Below are 24618 nucleotides of genomic sequence, written 5' to 3' on the forward strand. Positions count from 1 at the left end.
TTTCTGGTCACTCTTCCCAATTAATTGTGGTGATAATTTTTGATATTTTAATACCAGATGAGAAATCTCAGCTAAAGGTATGTTGAAGTTGTTCGAAGAGCAGCCTATTGCCCATTGTTTGACCTGTGGACACTAAGAACAGGGCAGGACTGGCCGTAGAGGGATCCGTGCGCTTTCCCAGTGGGATGGTTTGGGACTGAAGGGGGCCGGTTTTGGCATTGGGGCTGTTTTTCCAATAGTGCTGCTATTTCGGCTCCCAGCATCAAAAGTAGCAGCAGTATTTCTCACCAGCCCCCCATCCCAACACAGCCCCCTCCCATGAATGGTCGAACTTAATTGCCAGGGCCGGTTTGCGTTCCCAGTCCGGCCATGACTAAGAACTCTGCGACTAAAAAGCGAGTTTAGTGGACACAATTTCACTCTGGAAAGAGACCGGTTTTAATTATTTATATAAAGCACCAACCCCATAATAGCAAGAATAAACACTCAAAGAACTCAACTTCTCTGTAGCAGCAGCTGTAATTGAAGTTACCTGTAGGACTGAGCTTGACAAAATTGCGCCAAATGCATGCATACTACCAACAGAATCCGCATACCCATCATTACTTGCCCCTGGTCCTCTAGATGAGCCCATCTCATTGTAAAACAATAGCAAGAAGCGAGGAGTGTTGGTAGGACTAATTTGAAAGGAGAGGGTCTTGGAGAGCAACACCAACCGCAGCCAAAGGCCCAATGCATGGCCGCTCACTCAAGGGACCGCTACCTGATCTATGAAGCCTTCTAGTGGTATGGACTGGTTGTAGGGAAAAAAACTCTCTTCACGCTGTACATGAGCATCACAGTTGGATTTTCTTGCCTGTTTTCTTGCCTCTGGATACCCTGTTCTCAGACACTTCCTGCTAGGACTCCCTTCACAGCCAAGACATATCATAAGGCTACTAACTCAACTCATATGCATACTTTCACATGATATGTCCATGTTCTCCAAATGCTCAATCGTGACTTATGCCCTTTGACACCACTAATTCCCATGATTGTAAAACTCAAAGTAAAAAAAATAGTTCCAGCTACCCTTTGCAGCAGTAGGGAACTGCACCCACGGATGCAAATATATGCACGGGCAGTTTGTGGGTGAGCCACACTTTGCACTTTTACTTGTGTGTCCTTCCTTTGCCCCCTGCACCACAAACAGAGTTGCTTCTGCTTGTCTGGTGACCCTATGCTCCCAACAATATTCATTTACCCCTCTTTGAATTTCTTACCCAATTGGAGGTGTTGCGGAGGCTCTAGCAGCATTTCTTGGCAGAACATGACCTGCCATAGGAAATCTGGTGCACCAGAAGCTTGGTGGGTTGAACTACGCCTCAGCTGAGGGTTGGCCTAATCAGAGAAAATTTGTCCACGTCGCCACAATGACATCTCCCAGCTACTCCCGACATTACAAGCATAGGTAATTCCCTTGCCCATCCATAAACACAAGCCCAACTAAACCCCATATACGTGCTCATGCATACACAGACATGCAGTGACCTTCATACTTACACAACCAGTGGATCGGCCCGTAAGACATTGTCACGTTTTTTGCAATTTCTTTCCAAGGTCACTTGTCAAAGCTACAACCTCATACCCAATGGGCTCAAAGAATGTCCTAAATTTACTTGAGAACTTATCTTTTAGTCATTAATGATGCTAATGAGGTTAGACATAGAAGCCTCGTTACTAGCATCCCCCTAGAAGCAACCCTGTAAATTCTCAAGGTGCTACTGTGCAGAACTGAGTGGGACTAAATATCACCGATCCCTTTCATCATGACCCCTGGCACAAAAAAAAATCCAATTTGACGGAAAGGTTTACTTTAAAATTTAAGGCATCTCGGTGTGCAATACATTTGCTCTGAGCTTGACCTGCCTACTTTAACTGGTTGCTCAGTATTGATGCCATAATCCACACAGAACCCTACAATCTATGCACAAGCATATATTCACAGCCATACTGATGTTTCACTAATATTATACACTATCTAGGTACACCTGTTGGAGCTATTAGTATGAATTGCAACCTGCACACACATTTATAGACAGGGCTACAATGTTTCGGGTAACCTTAGAGATTTCAGAATAAATGTTTTCTAGCTCAAAAATAGGTGGCTTTTGAACCTAGGGATAGAAGTAAACCCTCGTTTGTGATGAAGCATTCATTATACTGCTAGCAATGCGATGAAAGTTCAATGTAAAGAAAACTTTTTGTGTGCACCCTACACATACCACACTGTATTTCACACCTACATTGATAGACTGGGTACATGCAATGACACATTGGTCCTGAAGAAAGCCAGACTCTCTGATTGGAGTTTATGAAGGGGCCGAAACATGTCACCTGTTTACAACAGATGGTTGCCACTCTCTATATCCCGCATTGCTTTTATCCTTACCATATTGAGAGAAAGATAACATTGGCGTAAATGCCTAGGGGTCCCCACATTATCCATACAACTTTGTTGGTTAGGCATAGCATTTCATCATTAAAATATTGCAACATGAAAAAGATCTACTAAAACACCTGGTTAGGATCCAGTGTGACACAAAACATCTGTGTCAGGGCAAGGAGCCGACCCAATGATGAAACATGCCTCTTGAGTGTGTGACGGTCTTGCCTCCTTTGAATGAGAAGGTATTAAAAACTTTGTATTGACTAGTTTGTAATTACTAAGTAGGGATGAGATCCCTTTCAACCGGGGTTTATCATACCTCAGAGACGGCTGATGACTTTTAAAAGTGGCGGGTTGTACAGTATCTAGATTCCAGCCAAAAATAATAAGAGGTCTGAGAGCTGGATGCCAAACTTTACTTCCTTGAGGGAAATGAATGAGCTCCCCCTCCCCGCTCCCCCTCCCCGCCTCCCCCCATCCCCTGCGCATTTCCTTAGTCAACATTTTTTTTACACCTGCTCGCTTTTCCTCTGATTACTGTCTTCTTTTTCCACTCTTCTCTCGGGCAGTGTGGTGATCTAAAATAATTACCAGCACACATTTCTGTTCCACTAGGCAATCTGCAGATGTGCACTTCCCTCGCTCAGCCCAGCTCCAAGTGAGTCACTTGTTATTAAGTACTGCATGTAAACACCGCCTCCCCCCACCAGTCTCCATGCAGGCTGCTTACTCAGGTGCTGGTAGCAGCCACCACAGCGAGGTAGGCAGTGCTTAATTTGAGCCGGTGATTTCCGGTGCTCAGCACCGCCACTTAAGACAGCTGCTCATTTGAAGATGAGCAGAAAAGGTTTTTTATCAATTCAAAAAAAGTTTAAAACAACTCACACCATTCTTAAAGCTTGGGGACCTCGAACAGTCTGGATTGTCCCACTTGTAGCAGTGTGATGGTTAGTAGTTGTGTCAGGTCTGTCTGTCTGTCTGGAAGTGGCAATGTGTGGTGCAAGCTTTGGTGGCCTCATCACAAGGGCCCGGCAGCCGCGGCCCGTGGAGGGAGTTGCGGTGGGGCAGACAGGCGGGGGAGGGGCAGGGTGGGGGCATTTTGCGATGCAGGGCGCGCTACGAAATTCGTTTTATTAATTTAATTGTTTACTTACCTGCAATCATCCATATTCCGGTGTTTATCACCACCCACCCTGCCCCTCCCCCACCCCGCCTGTGTGCCCCACCGCAACTCCCTCCACGGGCCACGGCTGGGGCCCGGCACTTATTATTCTTTTTGCAAATTAAGCACTGGAGGTATGGGAGGCTACTGGGGATGAAACAGACATAAAGAGACCTCTGGTATCTCTGGAGAACCCCAGCCTTCATGCCAAAAGCAAGACAGGGCACGTAGCACAGCACAGCTATGAGTTGACCAATAGGATGCACAGAGACAAGAAAACCAATGCGACAGCTCACACTGTCCATCACTTACTGTTAAAGTTAAAGATGCACCAAGATGGAAATGCGGGCTCGTTAATTGGTGGCTCCTGAGAAGGAGTCCCAAGTTCTATTCTATAAATGCAGTTTCCATCTATTATTAAACGTATGTGATCCTAGGCAAATCACGTTAGCTATTAGTTTCTCTCTTCAATCGAAATAACAATCTGAATAAAATCAATGCATATGCGGTGCACAAGATCTCGAGTTGTTACATGTTAGTACTGCGCTCCATACAGGGACGCGTTTTTCTTTGCATTCTGGTGCTCTGGTTGTTGTTTTCCTCATAATTCAGCGAGGACCACAAGTTCCAGAGTACTTACCCCAGTTCTTTGCGTGTGCCGGCAATTCTTATACGAGTGCTTGGATCCTTGTTACAGCAGTAGCACCATTGAAGTACAGCAGCGTGCGGCTGCAGCTACTGCGCAGAGAACTCGTGCAAAAAACTCTGCTTTCACTTTTGCAGCCTTTGTGGCATGGGCCCATAGACCGACTGTAGCCAGCTAAACTAACCAATCTAGATCTTGCTCACATGTTGTTTGTAATAGTCAACAGCATGACAGCAGTGCTCAGATTGGTCCATGAAGGCAAACCCGGCACGCATTTGGAGACTGGGGGCTTTTCCACAGCTTCTTAACACAGCCCTAGTTGAAAAGGCCTCAAGTGCACATGTCGGGCTGGCCTTCACAATTCAGACGTCCAATCTGACATGCGCACTTCGAACCTTAGGGCATGTCTTTACTTTGCTGTCAATCAGCAGCCATGGACCAGCTCTGCCCTCCAAGACACTTAAGAAAGGAATTTTAATTTGCGAGAGGTAAAAAATATATATTATACATTATTGTATGTGGCAGATTGCAGGAGGGGTTTGGGGCACCTCCTTTGCACCATAGGAGGAACCGCCGCTGTCATACGTGCACAAATATGATGGAAAGAATGGCTGTACAAAAAAAGTGTAAATACAAGAAAGAAAGGACAAGGGGGTTTTGGGGGGCAGCCGACACTCAAGGTCTGCTCCACGGGCAGATTGGGAGGGGGAGGGGGCGAGTTGGCGGCAGCCATGTTGTGCCGTTTTAGGCTGCTTGGGGATAGCCCAAAAGCATCCCAATTTTCAATTTGTAGTCCAACCAGTTTATAGGGGTTTACAGTGCCTGCCCAGCCACCATTTTCGGTTTTGGTAACCTGGTGGCTGGGAGCGCTGCAGGATAGGTTTTTTGGCCCACCCTCCCTCCCTGGTGTTTTTTGGTTTTTGGGAGGTTGTTAGTTCTTGTTAGGTTTTGACAGGCCCGTTTTGGAACAGATGCGCAGGGGTTTCTGATTGTATGTTGTCGCTTGGAACAGGTGCTGGTGGTGTTTATTTTGGAAGTTGGCCAAGTTTGGCTGGAGTTTTGGTAGTTAGCATTAAGTTGGGGAGTTGGTGTTCAGGAACTGGGAAAGGTTAAACAGGTTGGAGGTTTTACATTGGTGCTCATTAGTTACAGTTGCAGGAGGACGGATAGGAGGGTAGGTTTTGGGGGTTTAAGAAGGTCAAAGGTTATGGGATAAGATTGTGTATTATGGTGTACTTAATGTAATGTATTTTCATTTTATGTATTGTGTTGTCCCGGGTGAGGGATGTTTTTATCATGTGGGGATCGTAGGGAGAGGGGGAGGAAATGCAAGGGGTCAGGTAACTCGATGTTTAGAGAGGTTTTAGTTTTGTAAGGCGAGGAGCCAGTTAATAAAGTATTTTTTATGTGCACCTGTTTCAATAAAGCGGCCTTTTACACACACAATACGGTTGTCGGTCTGGCTTGCTTGCCCCCCTTCTCCCTCCCAACAGGCCTTTTTTATACCTGCACCTTGGCATATTGATTACGGCATCCCTCCTGAAGTTCATGGAAAAACCTAAGTGCTGAACTTATGGAAGATAATTTCATTAGTCACCGATCAGAACTTCAAGCTCCTTTGAGTCAGATAAACTCCCCCATGAGATTGTCTCCCACCCTCCGCACCTTGAAGACTATGCTGAATTGTTCAGCTACTATCGTCCCCCACTACCAGTCCATAAGTGCCCCCCAGCCCTTTTACCATGTGCTACCTTGTTAGCCCTATTCAGCACTTAGGTTTGCCTGCACATGAACAACAGATGCTTAACTTTTGACTCATTCATAATATGTCAAAAGTAGACCCATCTGACCGATTTCCATCCGTGACACGAAGCCCTAATGACGTCTAGAGATTCCTGTTCCTTATGAGAAAGGGAAGGTTGCCTTATTGAAGTGCAGGGCACAAGGCTAACTATTGTGAAAAGGTCGATCAAGTTCTTTCTCCTGAAGCAATATCTGGTATCCACCAGTGTGCCATCTTCCTTCGCCGCCTCAGGCAGGGCTGGTTTTAGTTGGCACTCAGTTAGGAGGTAAGCATCGCCTTTTTATTTCAGTTCTTTGGTCGTGTTCATTTACGGTAGGATACTTGGATCAGAGCATGTTAACCTTTTGAAATGCAGAAAAGCCTGCCCTTGTTGTGAAATCCTTTTTGATAAACAAGGACAGCTTTGAATTTCCCCCTATTGTGACTCTCCCTGAATTTACACATTTCTACAGCTGAAAGATCACTTGAGATATTGCCAAACACTCGTCTTTTCGATATTGTGGCGCAGAACATGCCTTGTTATTTACAGAGAGCGGATCCTTTCCTATCCGGTCCGTTATGACCCCTCCCAACCCCTCGTGTGAAAGGAACTGAGACCAATCCCTCCTACGAACAGGAACACTGCTTCCCTGTGTAGCCCCACCTTACCTGAGGTGACGTCGAAGAACAGCCCCCTCCCATCTTCCCCTATTTGTTGCTAAGAGCCAGTCTCCCGCCTCTTTGCTTGTCCCTGCACAGTACTCCATTACATTCATGCATATAAACACCTTCTTGTTTATTGCATAAGTGGAACATGCATATTTTATAGTTAAACACTACTATTATCTATTGGACGGAAAACAGAGATTGTTTTTGTTAAGCTCTACCTTTTATTTATATTGCTTTTTAAAAATAGATTGATTCAGATCTTGGCACGTTTGTACATTTTCCAACCATGTCTAAAATTTCTGCTTTGGTAAACCTTCACTGAAGCGTCAAATGTTTTTGGGGGCATGTTTTGGGGAAATGTATGTATAAATTATTTTGTAGCGCGCTCCGTTACTTGGGAGTATCCTGGCGCGAAGGGGAAAGGCGGGAAACAGAACCACAGAGAGAACAACTTAGATTAAACTCTTGAATAGGTGTGTTTTTAGATTTTTCTTGAATAGCGCCACAGTTTGGGAGGAACCAGGCCCGGCTCCAGGAATTTTTATTTGGGTGGGCCAAGGGTGCATTTGGGTGGGCCACTTCAGCAGTCGCGGCCGGCATGACTCGTGGGGGGAGGGTGAGGGTGCAGGGGGTTCACCGGGGGCAGGCTCACGTGGGGGGAGGATTAATTTAATAATATATATTTTTTTTAATGTAGCTTACCTTTCCGCCAGCCGGGTCCCGTGTCTTCTCGGCTCCTGCTCTTCTGCCTCGGCAGGAACAGGAAGCAGGCAGCCAGGCTTCCTCCACAAAGCCAATCGCAACGCTGCAAGTAGTGTTGTGATTGGTCGGGACGCTGCCCAGCCAGGGGCTTATGTGGTGGCCATGTTCTTCATGCGGGCTGCATTGCAGCCAATACAGCCTGAGTGTACAATGGCAGAGTGGGCATGTCTAGTTTGGGCAGCCCCAGAGGGCCAACCAAACAATCTTTGTGCAATCATGACCTGACTGCTAATTAAATCAACAAAAAACATAAAGTGCATGACAGGGCAGGCTTTAGCACTAGTGCGATAGTCTTGTTTGGCTGTCCTTTCTTCCATGTCAGTAGTTTCCTATGACTGTGTTCCCCTCATTTTCTGCCTTTCTCTCTCTTATGCTGGTCAACATCTCATGTTTGCAAAGATGGACTGGTCACCTTTCTGTTGCTTATTTCTATATTTGAGTGTTAAACTGATACTAATGATGTGCAACGAATGCCCAGACACCATTAACAAGTGTAAAATTGAGAAACTATTGAAGTAATACTATCATTAAATTTGCAGCATTACACTGCATAATGTTCCTTTTCTTGCAGTATAATTTATGCAACCCTGCTACTTAACTTGGACCTCCAATGCTACATAATTCCAGTGGCCCTGGTTATATCCATACACCCCAGCAGGAAGCAGTTATTGACTGTGCTATCTGAAAAAATAAACTAAAAGGCGTAAACCTTTTCAGTTTTGCTGGTTTTAATTGAAAGGGCTTTGTTTTTTTCCAAGGAAGGAGTACATGATCCAACATTTGGTCTCACAGAAAAACCATAACAGTTTCTGTGGTGGGCCTCCTTTGACTGAGGTAATTTAAAACCTGCACTGTGGTGGAACTAGGGCCCAGGAAACTCGCTGCCAAGGGCATCTGCTGAAAAAGCCTTTAAATTAAGGGCCTCATCTCAAAGAGACAGGTAAGGCGGGGTTTGTTTCTGATTAAATTCTGAGTTTGAGATAGGAGGTTGGTAGAGCAGTGAGGATGCCTTGCCTGGCCAGCATGAATTGGAGTCGGGCCAGCCATCCATTGCGAGAGGGACTGCAGTCCTTAATTTGTGCTGGTAGTTTTTAGTGCTCAGTACCGGCACTTAATTCACAGGGCCAGGATTACACATGTTTTCTTCTCACTAAGCAAGCTCAGCATCACCCTGGTACCAGAAGCTGCTTGTCCCCCAGTATTGGCACTCCAGCGGTTTCATCATCACCCCGATGCCAGCTGCTGCGTGTGTCTCCGTACAAGCCCCCTGTCTACCAGAAGTTGCCGGGAGCAGGTGGTGGATTCTCGCCAGAGCTGGACCTGTGCCTGCGCCTGGCTGTCAGCTGGCACCAACTGGCCTGGCTGTATGTAAGTGCCAGCGCATGGCCCCCTTGTGCTTCCCATGTGTGCCCGTTTCCTTTCCAGCCCCTCCAGCCTGGCACATAACCCTGCGCTGGCTGGCTGCCTGTCACACTTTTGTGGGTACTGCTGTGAATGCGGTTTCTCTATACTGTGTGTGACACTCCTTCCTGCCCTGGGCAGTCTGTACAGGTTCCATTTTACCTGTCCTATGTGAAGCGCCTCTTATCTACCCCATCCATCTGCCCTCCAGTCCACGGTGTAAAGAAGTGATTCCTCCCACGTCCCTGCTAGGAGAAGATTCCCGATATTCAAACTATGTAAAACTACATGTTCCTGCTGTCTTGTCGCTGAAGTCAGTGGCTATGTTTGGCATGATCAAAGCGAAGGTATAGTGAGTGCAAGGACACCCACCCCGGTTTTCACAAGTGTGCCTTCATAGCTTACAGGATTCTCTTGCCGAAGTTAACAAATGTACATTCCAGTCGCCTGCCTCTGGTGATAGAATGGCGCTTGGAAGCTGAACGCAAATTATGTGTGCTCACATATTGCACCTTTTAGATCTTAGGTGGTAGAGAAAGCGCCCAGTAAAACATAAAATGCAAAACAAAAGGACGCCACAAATACTGTTTCATTTTTGCATGTTTTATGCACCTATCTATGTAGCGGACACAAATGTAATGTGCGCTGGACTTTCTTGCATTGCATGTATTGCACCAGTATAAGAGTGAGCCAGCATGTCTTACAGCACCCACTGTTAATCTTCCGCTGACTCCTATGTGGATGGGAGTTGAGTATAAATCTTTACAAATCCTTTCCGGATATCCTTATACACCTTTGTCTGGTTCAAAAATAAATATACCTAGCTGGGTGACTGCGTGGCATGCCTCCACAGACTGCCCGCCTTGTTTAAGCATGATGTATGTGTATTGTTTATCATCCTAGTGATGTTATCATGCCTCAATGTCACAGCCCTGGGCAATCCCTAAATAATTGTACCCTGCTTTCTAATCTATTTATGACCTGGCTTGCTTAACATAGCGTGTCTGTGCCCCCCATTAAATAATTGCAACTGGAAGAAGTGGATGCAGCCTCTTAGGAAAAATATTGAGCACTGGGACTTAATTTATTACAAATTAAGCACTGGGAGGGAGGGAGCAGAACCCTGTTTATTGCCCCCATCACTTCCTGTTCCAAGAGGAGTGAAAACTCTGGCCCTCAGTAGCAGCATCTACCGTCATACCCTAAGGCCAGGGCGGGAGCTCCCACCACATGCTGTGCCTGCTGGATTTGGCCCATTGTTATCTATATGTGACAATGGGCCGTGATAATCTGTGCTGGGCTTTGCAGAGGCTGCAGCAGCCTCCCGAGTTTGGATCTGGACAGCCAGCCCAAACACTGATGGTGAAGGCTCACAACAAGCCTCGGGCACTGGGACCGCCTTGCCAATCCGACGCCCAAGGGTGGGCCAGACTCATGTTTAGGTAGGCCAGGCTCATGTTTGGGTGGGCCTGGCCCACCCGGCCCACCCCCTAGAACCGGGCCTGGGAGGAACGCAGATGAAGAGGTAGGGCATTCCAGGCCCTGGCCACAATCACAGAGATTGATTGGCCACCAAGTCTGGCACGTTTGAAACGGGGAAGAGACAGTTTCAACAACGTGGATGATCTAAGAGAGCGTGCTGGAACATAACAAATAAATCTCTTTCTCAGATAGACGGGGCCTTGGTCGTGGATGGCTCTAAACGCCAGCACCAGAGATTTGAACAGGATGCGCTGCACAACCGGGAGCCAGTGAATGGTGCTCATCTCAGCGCGTACGCTCTTCCATCTGGGGATGTTAAAAATCAGACGGACGGCCGCATACTGGATGATTTGCAGGCGTTTCACCAGGTAGGCCGGAATACCGCTGAACAATGCATTCGCGTAGTCCAGCCTTGCCAGTATAAGAGCTCGGGCAACCGTCTCCTTAGCCTCCTTAGGGAGCAGAGGAAAACATTTGCGGAGCATTTTCAGCATGGCAAAGCAGGTGCCTGTCAGCTTTTTTATATGCTCCTCAAATCTGAGATCCTCTGCAAACCAGATGCCCAGGTTTTTTGCCGGTCTTCCCATCTCTTTCGGGCTAGGAATGTTAGGGGGCCAGAGTGTGTTCTTAAACAGGGGGGGGGAGGAGCCATAAAAAAGCACATCTGACTTGTCCTCATTGCACTTCAGCTGGGCTTGAGTTAGCCAGCGAAATACAGAGGACAAACACTGATGAACTACTGATGGATCCAAATTATCGTCAGGCCAGGTAAACAGCAGTTGGGTATCATCTGCATACCCTATTATCTTAGCCCCAAACTGTTCCGCTAGATAAACCAGGGGGGTGATGTAAACATTGAACAGTAAGGGACTGAGAGTGGAGCCCTGGGGGACCCCCGTGAGAAGTGGTTTAGGATCCGAGGCGTAGGGGGGCATCCAGACCTGCTGAGACCTGTCGGAAAGAAACGAAGACAGCCAAGCCAGCACCACTCCCCCAATACCAATGGTAGACAGCCTAGCGAGAAGGAGTTCGTAGGGGACGGTATAGAACGCGGCAGAGAGGTCCAATAAAATTAGGACCGCTCTACCGCCTCCGTCCAAACAGTCCCGAATCGCCTCAGTCATCTCCACTAGCGCTGTCTCAGTGCTATAGGTAGCTCTAAAACCCGATTGGGCAGGATGGAGGGCGTTGGAGGATTCAACAAAGTTCTCCAATTGTTGAAGAACCACCTTCTCACAAACTTTCGTAAGTGCTGGCAAAAGGGATATTGGACGATAATTCCCAGGAACCGTCTCATCCAATCCTGGTTTTTTCAAAAGTGGCAGAAGTTTGGCTTGTTTCCACCCTAGCGGCACTTCCCCTGAGGCCAAGGAGAGGTTCACAATCTGTGTGATCTCAGAACAAACCAAGTCCGCAACCTCTGAAAGCACCCGAGCTGGGCACGGATCAGCGGGAGAACCCGATTTCAGAGATTGCAGGAGAGGCAAAATAGCACCCTCAGCAACTTGGCCGAAATTCAGAAGCTGTTGTCCAGAACAAGGACATAGTGTGGGACACATGTCGGTCACTACGCAGTCAGCAGACATAGCCGCCATAAGGTCCTGCTGGATCCTCGCGATTTTACTAATAAAGAAGGTGGACAAATCCTCGCACCATTGCGCAGAGGACGGAAGAGCAACTGCGTCAGCAACAGGCGCAACAAAGCTCTTAACAATAGCGAAGATCTCTCTGCTATTGTTGTCTGCTTTTGCAATACGCCCTGCGTAGTAGTTCCCTTTTGCTCCCTTGATGGCTGCATAATAACTTTTTTGTGCTAGACGTAGAGCGGCTTTAGCAGAAATGCAGTTCCTGCTGATGTGTGACCTGTTTGAGAGGCTGTAGTCACTCTTTGCAGTCTGGGTATGAGCAGGGCCATGGCACTGAAGTAGCTTTCAGTCTGTTGCAGATATTTGTTTCCAGATGAGGAGAATACTTCTGACCACACTAGGAACACAGGTAGAGTTTTGAAGCAAGCTTAAGGCATTCGGTGGAGGCGAAGAGAAGATGTAAGGACTCAAGGCGTGCATCCCAGCAGACCTCTGGATTTATTCTCAACAGTAACTCTTAATACCATTCACGGCTATGCAGGGAGCACCTCAAGGATCACTACTAGACGGGAGGTTACGGCAGCCGGCTGAGTATGGCAGCGAACGAATAAGCATAATGTGTGCTCCAGGCCCCACTCCAGATTATTTAGAGGGCAGGCTAATTTTCCCCCAAATAGATTTTTTTTTTTAATTGGCTACAAGATAAAGTTTATGACCCAAATAGTCTAATCTATTGGCTAGAAGAAATTTGTTATGTAAATTGAATGCTGCTTCTTTCAATCAATACTGCCCTGAAAGCAGCCTGCTATATCACAGCCTCTGCCTCTGGGGGAAGGGGTAGATGGGTTACCTGTGTCATATATAGCCATTCAGTTCTTCCCTAAGCCCTTATACATAGTGGGCATATACGATTCTCCTGTTCTGCTGATCAAAGTGCCTATTACCACAGGCCCACTGCTTGCGTGTTCTTACTCTAAATCCCTGCTTTTCACATTTATCAGCAACAAACATGGATTAACATGAGAATATGTGGAATATGAAAAGAGGTTTAATATGTAGATGATATTGGTGTACACCCCAGTTTGAGAGTTGAGTCACATCTGGTCACCTTAGTTTTGATTTCGTGCAATCAGGTCATGGACATGGGTGGGCAGATCTCAACTCCTTCATGGACTGGTTTTTCGAAGCTATGAAGCCCATCCGTGGAGCACAAAAACTATTTTGTTTTCTTTCTGGTGTAGTCTGTGTTATTTAAGTATAGCATTAGAGAGGGCACAATATGTTCAAAAAGCCTCAGTTTTTCAGCTTGGTATTAAGATGTAGAGATATGAACTGATTTTACCTATGAACTATGCTTTTGCCCCCTCCCTGCAGAACTGCTGAACTACAAGGCTGCCCTCCCCTATCATAGCCTGGTCCACATTGTCATGCATGCCCAGCTGATGTGTCCACATGTGCTCTTCATTGTTCACTAATGTTGAGTTTTGAAAATCTTTTTCCAGAAAATGAAGAGCCTGGCTCAGCGGCGTCAGTCTGCACCCTCGCTCGTTCTAAGCAAAGCACTTAACAAGTCCAGAGCTGTCAACAGGTAAGACCTGATCAACTTTGTTTGCTTTGTTCCTTGTCCACTGCTGGAAAGACTCCATTCTTTGTCGCATGAGAACAACCTAAAGTATATAACACCCAAGTATTCCTTGTTTATGCAGGTCTTGTTGTCCTGATTTAAGTGTGTCCGAGAAGAACCATGAGGTGTTAGGTTGGGTCACAGAGAGTGGCTGGTGAGGGTTTTGAGGATATTTCCTGATGTTCCAGGAGATATCTCTTAACGAGGAACCCACAGAAACACAAAGTTGACAAGTCTCTTACCACGAATGTCACCAAAAGACAGCATTGTTGGTTCCTTTTGCTTCTGCGGCTCCTTTTCCCATTCACTTGAGTCCCCTCCTCTTCTGTGCCTTTGCAAGTCGAAGTTTAATTTGTCTTGTGAGGGTGAGCCTCAGGGTATATTAAAATTTTGGCAGGTGGGTTCGCAAGCCGCTGGTTTGATGGAAGCCTTGCTGCCAAATTTAAAGTTTGCTATTGGTAAAGCGGCACCTTTCTTCTAAAAAGTGTTCTACAGACAGGCAAGCGCACTTTCTTTGGAAAAGCACAATTCTGACCGGCTTGCCATGTCACTCCAGCATGGCGGACAGGCTGTGTTTTGTTCTTCAAAAACAAACCCCAAAGCAGTGGTTTGGAATTGAAAAGCAAAATATCAATGTCACTGTATCTTATAGAGGGTGGGTGTTTCTACACCATAGAGATAGCAGTGAAATCTCCCCCCGCCTCCACACACACAAATAAACTACTGAGAGCGGAAGATAAATCTGCGAGGTGTTGCTGGATGTCCCGTTACCACTACCCTCTAAATCAGGATACTCCAAAGTCTGATCTGGAGGGTCGGATCCATGCCTAATTTTTAAGATAACTAGATTTATCTAAATTGGGACATGCTAAAAATCTTGCACGGGCCTGGCTTTCTAGGACCGGCTTTGGAGAACCCTTCTTTCTGATCCCGCCAGCCTTCTAAACTGCAGCTGATTTCCACTTCAATGATACGTTTCAACATGCTATTACCAATGGAGGAACACGGTGATGAACATGCAACTTGTCCTGTCTGTGCGAAGGAAACCTGCATGCCTGTCCCACCAATATTTGCAGTCTATGCCTAAGAACTGGATGTACGTTGTTACAACGCATGTTGTAACAACGCATGCCTTTACCACGCAAGTCTTAAAACGCAAGTAGTTACAACGACTTGCGTTGGAGGGCGTGGATTTAGGAATCTTATAATTTTATATTCCAACACCAGTCCCCGTAACAGTAGGGAAGGTGTTGGAATATAAAATTGCAAGATTCCTTATCCCACAGCGCCATCCAGCGCAAGTCGTAGTAACGACTTGCGTTGTAATAGCTGCGGGGTAAAGGCACTGCGGTGTAAAAACTGCGTCGTAAGAACTGCTTTAACTGAAATCCATTTGAATTCTGTCCAGTCTTCTGCTGTCATACAAAGGCAACGGAGGTGCAGAAGAGGAGTTGTTTGAAGTAGTTTTACGACGTTTATGCAAACCAAGTTAAAACTGCTTAGTAGATGTGGGAAACTCATTTCCTTTCTAAACACGGTTTGAGTTACCTCGAGCTGCAGACTGTGCCAAAGAAGGGATTTCAAGACACTTTAGATTGTGTGACATTCCAGTGGCAACAAAACATCTTTTGGTCTGGCACGTGTGGATTTACTACCTTGGAAGAGATGTGCAGCTTCCAACTATTGGGAGATGGCTGGAATATGTGAATTACAATGTCTGCTGATGCAGCTAATCTTACAGAGAGTGCTCCCAAGTTCTTGCACAATGTTCCTTCTTTTAGAGAGGTATTGGCACGAACACAGATGCATTAATATGGGCAGAAAAAGGGAGTTAAACCGGGTCTGCCGAGGGGCGTTAGGACAGCCTTTTTCGCAAGCTAATCTGGCTCTCGGTGGCGTAGATTAGCGACAGTGGGGTGGCTGTAATCTGTTTCACTGAGTCTTCCAGGTAGGACAGTTCAGTTGTTGATTATTGTGAGGCATTCTTCATAGATGGGAAAATCCTACTGTACACATTTTTTAATTCTCAACTAGCCCTCCCCACACAAAAATTAAAGACCTATCTATCTATAAATATATCATTATCATATGACAGTCCACAAAGAGTAGTGCAGCCTTTAAATCTAAGCACCCCAAGCATCACAATATTTAAATATATCGTATATGGCGTCAACTACACGCACTTCAATACAGGCTGGTCTTGATGCGACTGAAGTTTGTGCCAGCGGAAGACCTGGGCTTTTCTGCTCCTCTTCTCTGTTATAAGCTGCAGAGGTGAGCCTCTCTGTCCCTCGCCTCTGTTAAACAAGCTGCAGAGGTGCTCCGCCCCTCTGTTATACAAGTGGCTTAAGTCAGTGTTTCTGCCCCCTTCCTGGGAATATATAAAATATAAAAATATAGCTGAAGAACATTTTACTGTGGGACAGGCCACTTGGGGATAGCATGGATAATTTGACATGGACTCAGCTGAGCCAACTCTCTCTGTAACGATAATGGCTCAAACAAAGTGGAAACTGCTTATCAGTCAATTGTTTGAACACACATCTGTTATGTGCAGAAGTAAAACACTCACCACTACCAATAGGTATCCAGGTGTAAATTACCCTCACACGCTTGGAGAACAATCTGGGTTGATTCTCGGCCTCATGGCGCTCCTTGAAGAGGTGCAGCAGTCAGTGAAGCTTTCTGTCTCTTTTCTAATGATTGAATTCTTGTGTTTTCAACCCTCAAGCCTTCATCTCATTGCATCTGCCCCTCATGCATTCCCTGCTTTTGTCAGGTGCTCATTGGAGGTCACGCCCTGGGTTGTGTTATTGAATTGTGGTCAGTAACTGTGTGTTGGAGCTGTTTGCTGCCACTGAAGGGTGTTGGAATTAAACTTTTTGGGTGATTCTCTTCCTCCAAATGCTCCCTGTAAAAGAAAGCATTGGAACACCGAAATGTGAACTGTGAATGTACCCTGCCCAAAGCACACTGTTTGCCGTTGACTTAAAAGTGTCATTTGTGCATGATCCAGGTTTTAGATTGAATTGTGTTGGTGCAGACAGATACTTTGTGTCCCATAAAACCACAGACTTGTGGTGCTGTTTGTGCACCTGGTGAGGAGACCTCGCCGCCTCGGGGAGGGTCCCCTTAAGAAGGGTCTGGAAGATGACAAGAGCGAGGGGACAGTCGGGGTTAAGGAAGTCTGCGGCGCAAGAACGTCGAAGCAAAACACTCGCCCCACGGGGCAATTTCCTGCGTTGCATCTGTCACAATAGGAAATTCCATGTGGTTCTTGTTCACATTTTTGCAGAGGGGGGGTGAATGCTCAGCAAAGAAAACATGCCTTTTCGGTGTGAAAATGAATCCTCACCCTGCTGGCCTAAAACCACAGCTATTTTCTCTGTTTGCATTACTTTCTTTCCGAATTCAAGACTACTTCTATCATTTTCTTCAGAAATGTAAATTAATTGACTGTCTCTGCCCTGGCTGAGACCAATAAAAGATAGCTGTATCAGTCCACCCTGCCCCCACAGCGCCGGATAGAGTAGAAACAGCCCGTCCGTTTCTAAATGGACCAGCTGACTGTTCTGGTCACCATGATGTCCTTATACCATCATTAAGCCCACTTCTAAGCGCCACAGGTTTTAGCAGAAATGGGAACCGCAGAACAGTGACATTGCGGCTATTTGTGGGGTCTGTTTCCCTCAATGTGGGAAATTGAATGTTGGAACCAGGCATTCGGGATTCCTAAGCAACACTTTAATGACAAAACCGGGAGTGCACTCTGAATATCGACTCCAGAATACCGATAGGACACAATTTTGAGGGCTAAACATCAACACAAATATCAACAGCTAAAGAAAGTTTAGAATTTCTGTCCTTCAATTTTGCTGTTCCAAGATATTCTGGCCTCGATATTGAATGGTACAATCCAAAACATAACTCATGCTGATGGCCTGAATAGGAGTGCAGTGCCGTACTTGCGGGGGGGGGGGGCGGGGGTTGGGGGGGGGTCTGACCACCTCCATCACTGTCGCACTGTGCACTTCAGTCGGACTGCCGCCTCCACCAGAATCCAGGATCCCGTGGCGCGGTGGCGGTCTGAGGCAGTAATATGCTGGCGGGGCTGCTGCAGCATCGCCAAACATATGACGTGTTGCCCAACTACCACCCTTTCCATGGTGGTGAGCCCGCCATGAAAAGGGTGGTGGTGAGGCAACTGGCCGCTGGCTGCCTCTGGGCCTGGGGGTGCATATAGGGTGTCACATGTTGTACCCCCCTGGAATTGCACTCCAGTTCTTGCGCGAAATGGAATGCATGACATGGTGCATTCCATATTGTGTAGCAATGTGCTGCGGCATTCTCACAGCAGCGGTCAGTCTTAAGGTTCTCCTATGAGTCTTAGACAGCCTCCGCCATGACACCGTAGCCGCACTGCCCACCCACCATAGATTACGCCGTAATCCAGCAGGAGGACGCACTACGGGCTTGGCAGTGCTCCTGTCGGTGTGGAGGGCGGACAGGAGGACCGCCAACCCGTAACCAGGCCCTGAGAATTTCCCTAGTAAATGTATAGAGGGGTCCCCGTGGGAAATTATTTCTACACAAGCAATACAAATTCAAAGGAAAATAAGGTGGTACTCAAAAGACAAGGCTGTTGTCATTTATTCAACAACAACAATATAGAAACAGTTCAAAGCAATATTTATAGTCATTAATAGATGTGAACGAGAAATCCGGAATTTGAAGAGGCCCCAGAGGGGGAAGGGGAGAGGGGGGGGTGTGCTCAAAAGTAGTGTAAAAGATTATAAAGATAGTACACAAGTTTAAGCATACTGTACATATACACAATCAACAAGGAAATACAAATTATTCCAAAAAGAACCAAAACAGCCTACATCAATTAAGGCAAGTATTAGGCAAATGTTTCAAAAAGGTGGGGCATTCCACGGTCACGTGTACAAATCAATCAAGTACTGGAAAGGTGCCGGATGTCCCAAGGGAAAGAGGTGTCGACGTTTCGACCCCTATTAATAGGATCAATTTATTCCTTTGCCGGGGTCTTCATCAGGACCGTAGTAGGAGGGGAAGGGACGAGGAGGGGCCGTCCTATCTGAAAGATTGAGAACCTGTGTCAGAAATTGGAATGTTAATTAATGAAAACCACGCAGTCTTAGTACTGTCCACCAGAGGGGTGATTTAGTTAAAAACAGAATGAGGCCATGGAGTCCGGGTCAAGGGACCTCAGAACAGAAGGACCAGAAGCTGATTATGCGATTAATCCATAAACAAGCTTGTGAAATTGAATCGCTACACCAGGGATACATTAGCCAGGGGTTATAGGTGTCCACTCAGAATGGGGGACCCATGGGCAGTGCATGTAGTGCTCAGATGAGCTCTTCATCGCAAGTGGGCATTGAGTTAGGGGGTATAAAATACATTAATTAAGTTCAGGGGCACATTAGCCTGACATGAAAACAGTGAGCAGTTACCTGTAGTTGCAAAAAAACTCTCGAAAGTTCAAATCGGGGCTGCCTGTTTTAGACAAATATACTGCTGGGCAAGTCTAAATAAAACAATGAACTTTATATTAGTCAGATTGACCCCAAAGAGAGCTTATTTGGATTAAGCCGGTCCCAGAAAAGTGGGGGGGGTGGTTTTACCTCAGTATATAGTACTGCGAGATTGCAGACAAGTTAGGGCGCTGTGCTGTAATCAGTTAGCTGTGAAAGAAAATATAAACACATTGGTTTGACATCAACGCGATGCGAAAGTCTAACATGCGGACTCTGCATTGACGTGTAATCATACCTTGATCTGAGCTGTACTGCGCCTGGGGGACAGAGGAAATTAATCGGGTCCGTACAGTGCCGCCCGCAGTGAATGGCTGAGCGCTGGCTTACACGATCGGCTCCGGGTGGTTGCAATGAGAACCTTAAAGTAATCATGAGGGCTCATGAGTATCTCGGTATTAGTTCAATGCACGGTCAAATGAGACGTAATCGGGGGGAGTTTTACACTTACTTCAGAATGCCATGGTCTGATCCGTAGTGTGCCTGGCGGACAAAAGAAATTAATCGGGTCCGTGCAGTGTCGCTCGCATTGGGGAGCTGGGCGCTGGTTTAAACGATCGGCTCCGGGGGATCACAATCGGAACCTACAGGAATCATGAGGGATCATGAGTGTCTCGGTATTAATCCGTTACACAGCCAAGAAGAACGTAATTGAGGGGTTTTAGACTTACTTCGAAAAACGGAGCGCGAGGCAGCAGAGTCTCTTGCTGCAGACGTGTCTCCGTACACAGTCCACCACTGAACGAAGCAGCTGGGCTTATCGCGTTGAAACCCGGGCTCCGCTAACCACTACGCGGAGTAAGGGGGCGGGACTAGCGGTGTGACGTGGATCGATAAACATAAAGGAAAGGCTCGGGTGGAACCCTTAGTGGCTTGTGATTAGAAAGCAGCCCTTATCTCAAGAGATTGACATATTGTAGTTCATTGAATGTAAAACATATGAGCGAATCAGGATACAGTTACACATTCGGATCAGGAAGTTTATCCAAGAGATAAGACTCGCGCACAGCCCTTGCAAAGGAGTGAAGGCGAGCGAACACAGTGATGATTCAGTTGAGAGGATCTCAAAAAGATACTCCATGTTAAACATATTTGATAAAAAATATTTTTTATAGAAAAAACTCGTGCACCTGTCTCGCAGGATAGTGTAAACGAGTTGTCTGCATGTGTACCATATAGTGAAAATGAGGATAACCCCTAGGGTATCTGAAGGGTGTCAGTATGGCTTATGTATGTTAGTCAATCATTATAGCTTATCTATATTAGTAAATCAGTAGAAATTCTAGAGAAGAAGTAAGATTACATCATGTGGACGCTCCTTATGTTGTCGTTTGTATGGTAATGAGTTAGTGATTCATCTCAGGGCGGCCAACTGAGCAAAGCTGCCGTCCTGTTCATTAAGGCCATTTTTGATGGAGTCCAGGAGAGACATCCATTTGCATTCTCGTACGTTTAGCAACACAGCTAAATTTCCACCTCGTCTCCCTAAGGATACTTTCTCGATTACCAGCCACCGTAGATCTTTCACGGTACGGTGGCTGGTAATCGAGAAAGTCCACATGATGTAATCTTACTTCTTCTCTAGAATTTCTACTGATTTACTAATATAGATAAGCTAGGGGTTATCCTCATTTTCACTATATGGTACACATGCAGACAACTCGTTTACACTATCCTGCGAGACAGGTGCACGAGTTTTTTCTATAAAAAATATTTTTTATCAAATATGTTTAACATGGAGTATCTTTTTGAGATCCTCTCAACTGAATGATCACTGTGTTCGCTCGCCTTCACTCCTTTGCAAGGGCTGTGCGCGAGTCTTATCTCTTGGATAAACTTCCTGATCCGAATGTGTAACTGTATCCTGATTCGCTCATATGTTTTACATTCAATGAACTACAATATGTCAATCTCTTGAGATAAGGGCTGCTTTCTAATCACAAGCCACTAAGGGTTCCACCCGAGCCTTTCCTTTATGTTTATCGATCCACGTCACACCGCTAGTCCCGCCCCCTTACTCCGCGTAGTGGTTAGCGGAGCCCGGGTTTCAACGCGATAAGCCCAGCTGCTTCGTTCAGTGGTGGACTGTGTACGGAGACACGTCTGCAGCAAGAGACTCTGCTGCCTCGCGCTCCGTTTTTCGAAGTAAGTCTAAAACCCCTCAATTACGTTCTTCTTGGCTGTGTAACGGATTAATACCGAGACACTCATGATCCCTCATGATTCCTGTAGGTTCCGATTGTGATCCCCCGGAGCCGATCGTTTAAACCAGCGCCCAGCTCCCCAATGCGAGCGACACTGCACGGACCCGATTAATTTCTTTTGTCCGCCAGGCACACTACGGATCAGACCATGGCATTCTGAAGTAAGTGTAAAACTCCCCCCGATTACGTCTCATTTGACCGTGCATTGAACTAATACCGAGATACTCATGAGCCCTCATGATTACTTTAAGGTTCTCATTGCAACCACCCGGAGCCGATCGTGTAAGCCAGCGCTCAGCCATTCACTGCGGGCGGCACTGTACGGACCCGATTAATTTCCTCTGTCCCCCAGGCGCAGTACAGCTCAGATCAAGGTATGATTACACGTCAATGCAGAGTCCGCATGTTAGACTTTCGCATCGCGTTGATGTCAAACCAATGTGTTTATATTTTCTTTCACAGCTAACTGATTACAGCACAGCGCCCTAACTTGTCTGCAATCTCGCAGTACTATATACTGAGGTAAAACCACCCCCCCCACTTTTCTGGGACCGGCTTAATCCAAATAAGCTCTCTTTGGGGTCAATCTGACTAATATAAAGTTCATTGTTTTATTTAGACTTGCCCAGCAGTATATTTGTCTAAAACAGGCAGCCCCGATTTGAACTTTCGAGAGTTTTTTTGCAACTACAGGTAACTGCTCACTGTTTTCATGTCAGGCTAATGTGCCCCTGAACTTAATTAATGTATTTTATACCCCCTAACTCAATGCCCACTTGCGATGAAGAGCTCATCTGAGCACTACATGCACTGCCCATGGGTCCCCCATTCTGAGTGGACACCTATAACCCCTGGCTAATGTATCCCTGGTGTAGCGATTCAATTTCACAAGCTTGTTTATGGATTAATCGCATAATCAGCTTCTGGTCCTTCTGTTCTGAGGTCCCTTGACCCGGACTCCATGGCCTCATTCTGTTTTTAACTAAATCACCCCTCTGGTGGACAGTACTAAGACTGCGTGGTTTTCATTAATTAACATTCCAATTTCTGACACAGGTTCTCAATCTTTCAGATAGGACGGCCCCTCCTCGTCCCTTCCCCTCCTACTACGGTCCTGATGAAGACCCCGGCAAAGGAATAAATTGATCCTATTAATAGGGGTCGAAACGTCGACACCTCTTTCCCTTGGGACATCCGGCACCTTTCCAGTACTTGATTGATTTGTACACGTGACCGTGGAATGCCCCACCTTTTTGAAACATTTGCCTAATACTTGCCTTAATTGATGTAGGCTGTTTTGGTTCTTTTTGGAATAATTTGTATTTCCTTGTTGATTGTGTATATGTACAGTATGCTTAAACTTGTGTACTATCTTTATAATCTTTTACACTACTTTTGAGCACACCCCCCCCTCTCCCCTTCCCCCTCTGGGGCCTCTTCAAATTCCGGATTTCTCGTTCACATCTATTAATGACTATAAATATTGCTTTGAACTGTTTCTATATTGTTGTTGTTGAATAAATGACAACAGCCTTGTCTTTTGAGTACCACCTTATTTTCCTTTGAATTTGTATTGCTTGTGTAGAAATAATTTCCCACGGGGACCCCTCTATACATTTACTACTTGACGCCCAGGTCCCCCTGACTGCTTGGGTTCTAACCCCCCTTCATAATGTCTGAGAATTTCCCTAGCGGGATCATGCCTCCTGCCTCTTCATAGTGTTTCTTCGTTGGCATTGAAGTGTCAAGGGAGTGCCACACATCTGAAACACCCCTTCTTATGTCCCTTTAAACTCAACATCCAGCTCCCCTGTAGACACAGGAGCTGTTCTCTTGAATACACCTATTTGCAAAGTATTCTCTGTGAGGTATCACGTCAAGTGCAACAGGGGCGTGTCAAAGGAGGAGTATTCTTGGTGAAACTGTAGCTATTGTAAACTAACCAAAACGCTTAAAATTGCAGGGTAACTGATAATTTGCAAATAGTGTGCTTTCAAATGGGAGATACTCTACCCCTGGACAGGGTGGGAAAAATTAGCTTGGTAGGAAGGCCGGGAGCGCCTCACACAATAGGAACAAGGGCCACCGACCTCCGGAATAAAAACTCCGTGGTGGTTCCCAAGGAATTGGCGTCATGATATTTGAACACGTCACTTTGTGTTCATTTTCTTTTACTGAAAAGTTAAAAATATCAGACTGAAATTCTATAATGTATAATGCTTCGCATATAACTGGAAACAGCACAATTACAATACTATAACAGGGAAACATCTAAAAAACATTCTGTACCTCGTGAATATACATCCACGTTCCATTCACACCAAAGATGGCATTTTACAACAGGCTGCAGATAAAGCAGTTCAGCTGTACGCAAAAAGAACGCGATATTAACGTAAGCAAGTCTCAGACACGTGCACTGCTACTCAAAGCACCAGAAATAACTTTTAATAGTTTCATTCTCATTTTATAATAACATTTACTTGGAGATTTCCATAGCCGTCATGCCAGTTTAAGTTACTTGCCTGCCAAAAGGCAGTGTTTCCCTCGTGCATTCCTAAGGGGCTGAGCAGGTGCCTTTGAGTTGAGTCTACAAGATTTTCACATGGCTGGTTTGCTGCCATCTCTTTTCTGTGATTGACATCGTGAAAATGCAAGGGAATGCTCTTCGTTCTTGTTGCTTGAGCGGGTTCATCTTTGCTTCCTTTGCATTCCCTTCCCAGCAGCCCAACATCCATTTTGTTTTTTCTAATAGTGGGTGCAAGGACAATCAAGAACGCCTTAACCCGTTGCATGCTCGTGACGGAACCGCTCCGTCACGAGCCTCGGGTGGGCTGTGCTGGTGACGTAACGGTTTCGTCACGGCCTGCTCGCCGCGCCTGCGCGGCGCTGATTTCGCGCATGCGCAGCGCGTTCTATTAAGCAGGCGGGCCGTGACGGAACCGTTCCGTCCCAAGCACAGCCCACCCGAGGCTCGTGACGGAGCGGTTCCGTCACGAGTACGGGAGCGCCGCGCGGCCCCCCCCCTTCCCCTTAGCGCTGCGGCGGAATAGCCGCCGCAGCTAAGGGGTTAACATGCCCTCTGGCGGCCACACAGTAGATCTGTCTTCATTCTTAAGACAACCACTATGGAAGTGACACAGCGCTGGCTCTTCGTACCCTAGTTGTTGTGTTATAATTTAGTCCTCCTTTGCCTTCAAATGTATCTTTTCTGTACTTTGCTGTTTTTTTTTAAAGCCCGACATTAGCCAAGACCTTTTTTTATCCTGCCCTCTTCATTGACATTTTTTTCCGTCTATCTACTACAGCATGGGGA

The 24618-nt window shown here is 46.3% G+C and overlaps 1 protein-coding gene across 1 annotated transcript in view; it reads left to right on the forward strand.

Moving 5' to 3' along the window:
* The window catches only part of ARHGAP20 (Rho GTPase activating protein 20), a 318989-nt gene that overhangs the window by 84413 nt on the left and 209958 nt on the right, over positions 1-24618 (forward strand). The window contains exon 2 of the mRNA XM_086935223.1: positions 13422-13507. Within this exon, the coding sequence (XP_086791349.1) occupies positions 13422-13507 (86 nt within the window). The remainder of the gene's footprint in view (positions 1-13421; positions 13508-24618) is intronic.

The sequence above is a fragment of the Lissotriton vulgaris genome, chromosome 8 (assembly GCF_964263255.1).
Source record: "Lissotriton vulgaris chromosome 8, aLisVul1.2, whole genome shotgun sequence".
Classification (NCBI taxonomy): domain Eukaryota; kingdom Metazoa; phylum Chordata; class Amphibia; order Caudata; family Salamandridae; genus Lissotriton; species Lissotriton vulgaris.